The following is a 5,444-nucleotide window of genomic DNA, read 5'->3' on the forward strand; positions in this document are numbered from 1 at the left end:
CCCTAACGCATCCACTCATTGCATTATACTCTATTCCCTCCGAATCAGCCCGCTTCTGAACCGCCAGTCGTACAACTCCAGCCATTTAGTTTCGCTAGCAAGCAGTGTTCTCGTATTCTCGTCTGTATATCTCAATTTCATCCGCTCAGGTTTTTATGGTGTTTTGTATAATTTACACGCGTGTGTACAAGGCATGTTTTGCATGCACACTTGCTTGTGTCTCTCTTGACCTTTGGTGAAGCCCCTTGTGTCCAGTTTGAGCTGCGTCAGTCCTAGGTCTAGACGCAGCCTATGGGGGTTGTTTTCTGCGAATGGCCATCGTAACTATGACAAGCGCGGCCATTAGGCACCATGCCTTGCCCCGAAATTGTATGATCTGCTTGCCCGGCAAAATCGTTGCGGTCGGGTGGCCAGCGGTTTTGTTTGTCTCATCGCTTTGTTTGCTTATCCTTTGTCTGCTCATCCTCTATCTGCTCTTCCATGGCCTGCACTATTCGCTTCTTATCATTCTTGGAGAATTGAAGGCTACCCTGCGCCAGTGCATGAACCAAAAACGGTACAGACTCGGCCTTGAAATCATCCGCGTTACGGACTTTGTCCAGATCCTCCGACAACTCCTGTGTGAGCCGCTGGAGGTAACCAGATGAAAATCCGAGTTCGATATTCTTCTCTGACATTTGTGCATATACTTTGGATGACTCCTGGAGCGACACTTCTATTGGTGTAAATTTCGGTCTGGGCTCGCTGTGAAGCTGGTGCTGTTGTAAATGTGAAGAATTTTTGGTCCACTCGAATGTGGCACTTGGTGGAAGGCCGACCAGCTCAATTATGGCCCATACACCTACCCTGTACTTTTGCGTTCGACGATCGCAGCTATCGCGTGTTCGCTTTGATCGGCGATGCGTTGGATCATTTACTCTGGCTCTTACTTGCGTGCTCGAGTTTGTCTGCTGTATGCGTCTACTTGTATTGCCGTCTTTTGACCTTGTATGTGCGGTCGTCATAGACAACCAGCAAACATGTCGTACAATGGCAATCCCTTTGAGCATGCAAGGAACTACCGGTGCGTCGACAGAGTGCCAGACCGCATAAGCCGCACAAACACTCTATTTCAACACAAGTGTCAGGTCTGAAACACAGCAATAAACATCGTGTTCACGTATCACCTAGACGAGAAACCCAAACGAGTTGCCACCAAGGCTATAGTTAGCCAAGTACTCAGCAGAGAGAAGAGGAAAAATATTACACGTTTCGTAGGATAGACATCGTCTTCAGGCCCTGAATCACCACAAGCTTCACACATATGCACTATAGACGGAAAAGTATACACAGAGCGCACAAGTGGTGATCATACTAAGACCACCAACTCTTCAACAGCAAATATAGGCATTTGTGCTACCGCTCCAGGGGATCATAAGTGTTTGTATGAGGTAAGGGGTGATAGATTGAGTAGACGATGTTTCATTTCTGGTCGGGCTGGGGTCGTCGAACTTCTGCCGAGGAGACAAGGCAGATATGATTGTTTGGAATGGACTACAGCGGCTCTCCAACCGAGGAGCATTTTTCCGAGGCTCACTTATAAGCAGTCATGCTACATAATTCTAGTCAGCCAAATGAACACATACATGTCGTTCCGTGTAGGCATTGTGAATGAAGACAAACGAAGTAGGGGTGCTTACAGGTCGTCACTACTGCATTCGCTGGTCACACAGCCAGTCATAACAGCGATGAACTTCTTTAAGCTGTCCATTGGTTCGTACATGAATCATTTTGCTTGTTGATCTTCTGCGCAATCACGTATGCTAATGCGTCGAAGTGATTTACCCGCAAAGACATTTGAAATCGGTCTGGGATGAACAGCTGGACGCCGGGACGCTCTGCTCAACGCACGGCGTCGCGAACTCTGCCGGTCCATTCGTGTAGAATTGCGCTATCACTGTAGTGGCGAGGAATAGGAACAAGATAGTCTTGAACTGCATTATGAGCTTGGCTTTGAAGACGTCAATGATGGTGCCGAAATGAGGGCACTTTCGATACCGAGAAGGGGACTTGTATGGTTTATATCAATAGCACTTGGGTTACCGATTTTCTCTAGCCCTTCCGTATACCCGAGCAATGTAACAATATCTGGTTTTTTAACCGGGAAACGTCGTGGTCCACGAAGATTGGCCCGGTTGCGATATATTCAACACAGTACGTAACATCGATCATGGGCTTCTGTAAAATAGGCCCAGACATCGATTGATTGTATCGAAACACCGCCACATAGATCTATACAATACTCCACGGACAGGTATGCATCCTATTGCAGGGGGGCAACGAGCAATTGGTGTATGGTCGTTTCGGTGTCTCGTTGTGATATGGTCATAATGTTGGTGTCCGAGTTTATCTATATATAATCCTCCCGGCCTGAGACAAGTACGACGACAATCAAATTCGAACTTGGCTAGTGTATCAAGTGTCGGCAAAGCACGATGCACCGGATGCCGTCACGATTGCTGAGTGAAGGTCGAAACCAGTAATCGCAACAGTTTAGAGATATTGGAACCACAGAGTAGATAATAAAAAGTCTGAATATTGTCATTGTTGTAGCAATAGCAGACCACACCAGCCCTAGACCTGCGATTTCCGGTACCAAAACAGAGGTAATGACTCAGACCGATTATGGCGACGTGCGAGCGAATGCAGCATATCCATTCTTATACGAGCATTCGCCTAGTGAGAAATATACTGAAACACAGCAGACACATCGTGCTCCCCGTACTCCTGCCTCAATAACAAATCTTGGATAGGCTTCAAACCATCGTTTGTGAAATGATTCCAAGTGCTCGTGTCGCCGTATAGAAGTGCAGGAGCTTTTATATATTGGGTACCGTCTGGCCGGCATCTCTTGCACCTGAATGTGTCGTGTGTATCGCTTCTTGTGTCGGAACGGTACTGAAATAGCTCTCTGAGGCTATCTCGAGAGAAATGCCGCTCAACATCTTCCGCAGAATCCACCACACATGACGAAAGGCTCTGTTTGTGCGACTGGCGCTGGAAGATTTTCTCCTCGATAGTACCTGTAGCGATAAAGCGATAGACAAAGCAATCCTTTTTCTGACCGTCACGCCACACACGTGCCAGAGCTTGTTGATCCGCGGCTGGATTCCAGTCCGGATCGAAGAGAATGAGTCGATTTGCACCAATCAGATTGATACCACAGCCCCCTGCCTTACTGCTCAATAAAAAGACGAACTCATCGCCCTCAGGGTCATTGAAGCGGTCCACAAGTTTCTGACGTTTGTTAACGTTCATCGTGCCATCCAGGCGTAAACATCCGTATTGACGTGATCGACAGAGTTTCTCGAATAAGTCCAGTGTCGATGTGTAGTTGCTTATGAGAACAATTTTGTCATTTGTATCTTGACGTATGCGAGCCAACATGCGGTCCAATACTTGCATTTTCCCGGAATACCATGGCTTGACTTCGCGGTCTCGCCCTCGGGCTTCTTTAGGAATGTAATCTGAAGGAAAACAGTATTCAGAGCCAGGCAAGTCTTCATCCAGAACAAGAAGATCTGGATGATTACAAAGCTTCTTCAGGATGTTGATCGCTTTCAAAGGCTGGCTTCCCTTCCCGCGCAACAGAGCTTGAATATCGGGACTGGTGATGAAATAATTGTACAGATCCAGTTGAAATGGCGCAAGATTGCAGAAGACAACATGCTCGTACTTGACAGGCAAATATTTGGATAGAATATCGTTCGTTCTGCGAATGAGGAACTTGTTGACAATTCCAAGTAACTCCGTCGTACATGCATCGCCACGCTGTTTGTCTTCTTCCGAAGCATCTGCATCGCGGCCTCTGAGAATAGGGATCTCGAAGCGTTTTCGAAACTCAAGCCGAGAACCGAGTAGCTCCGGATTTGCAAAACTAGTCAAAGAGAAATATTCCGTGAGGTCGTTCTGGATAGGGGTTCCAGTCAGAATGACGCGTCTCGACACGTTAAGATTGTTCAACGCGTTGAATGTGTTGCTATCTCCGTTCTTAAGGCGGTGGCCCTCGTCACAGAATAGCAGACCAATTTTCGTATGCTTGAGTTCTTCCACGTTCAGTCGCAATGTTTCGTAGGATACAATAATCACAGGTCGTGTGACAGACCTTCCGGAAGCAATAGCCCACTGTCGGAGTTGACGCGTCAGTTCTTCCTTCGAAGCTTTCCCATCGATCGCAAATGGAGTGATGGCATTAGCACCGAGCCACTTTATCAACTCGTTGGCCCAGTTCTTCACCAAGCTCGCAGGGCAGACAACGATAGCTTTTTGAATCGTTGGTTTTCCAGCGTCAGGTGATTGCTTCAGCAATGTCCATAAGAGTGTAATACACTGCAGAGTCTTCCCAAGACCCATCTCGTCTGCCATGATGCACCCGTTCGCCTTCGTATCAATGAGACCGGAAACGCATCGATACATGAACTTCACACCCTCAACTTGATGAGGACGCAGAATTTTGGTTAGTCTGGGATCAAGAACAACTGGAACACGTGGATGTTCCTTCTCAACCGTTTTCTTAATCCCCAATATCTCGGTCAAGCTTTTATGCACGAGAGGAGAGTCAAGTTGTCGGATATTTTCTTGCTGTTCATTTTCATCGACTGGGGCGGGTTGTTCAACGGCTTTCGGCTTGTCATCGATAGTTGGGTCGTAGAGTACAATCGCGAACTCTCCGCTTGGGTCATGTAGAGGCTTCGCGACAAACACGGCCCCTCGTCTCAGGCCCAAGGTTGGCGGAGGCCTGCTTGAACTATAATGAGCGCTAGATTTATCCTTCAGGGGTAAGGAAAAGGCTTTGCGAAATACTGCTAATTTGTCCTTGGCTTGAAAGACTGGGAACCGATTAGCATCCCGCGTTGCTAGTGCCAGTCTGGCCTCATTTGTATACGGTCTGTGGTCATCGTTGTTTCCATTGGAGCCTCTATAGTCAACTCTTTTTCGTTTTCGGGATGGCCTCTCTGTTGCTGCGGAGTGAGAAGCTGATCCTGGGCATTTGAACGGCTTATGTAGCTGGCCAACGCCATGCTTACGCTGGTACCGCGTCGAGGAAGCTACATCTTTTGTTGTGGAAGTATCCCTGCGTGTGGTATTAGTAGTTATTTGCGAGGAAAAACAAGGCCAACGCACATATTTAGCAATAATTCGGGGTGACCGTTCTCTGCCTCTTTGTGCCAAGCTACAAGCCTGGTAATTAGTATGTACGTGGACGTGTAGCGCGCCAGCCTCCGTGGGTCGGCCCGTGTCACGCTGTCAGCTGACGGGAGTCAGAAATAATAAACTATAAACAGGTACGGAGGAAGAATCAAAAAGTGCTGTCCTATAGGGAGTCAACGCCACAAAATTAAAAAGGTAATAATTATTAATTTTAAGGCAGGGATCTAAGTAGACTCCTAGCTATTATCTTTATT

General features: G+C 47.4%; 2 protein-coding genes across 2 annotated transcripts; both read right to left on the minus strand.

Moving 5' to 3' along the window:
- Positions 1-428: 428 nt before the first annotated feature.
- On the minus strand, positions 429-1,645 carry BBA_10339 (sds23/moc1; the record flags this gene model as incomplete). Its single annotated transcript, XM_008605436.1, has 3 exons — positions 429-1,106; positions 1,302-1,308; positions 1,626-1,645. The coding sequence occupies 3 exons, from the start codon at positions 1,643-1,645 to the stop codon at positions 429-431; spliced, it is 705 nt and encodes a 234-aa protein (XP_008603658.1).
- A 1,070-nt stretch (positions 1,646-2,715) lies between these two features.
- BBA_10340 (DNA repair protein, SNF2 family) lies at positions 2,716-4,937 on the minus strand (the record flags this gene model as incomplete). Its single annotated transcript, XM_008605437.1, has 2 exons — positions 2,716-4,868; positions 4,925-4,937. 2 exons carry the CDS (start codon positions 4,935-4,937, stop codon positions 2,716-2,718), a joined length of 2,166 nt encoding a protein of 721 aa, XP_008603659.1.
- Positions 4,938-5,444: the final 507 nt, after the last annotated feature.

This window comes from Beauveria bassiana (genome assembly GCF_000280675.1).
Source record: "Beauveria bassiana ARSEF 2860 unplaced genomic scaffold BBA_S00140, whole genome shotgun sequence".
Classification (NCBI taxonomy): domain Eukaryota; kingdom Fungi; phylum Ascomycota; class Sordariomycetes; order Hypocreales; family Cordycipitaceae; genus Beauveria; species Beauveria bassiana.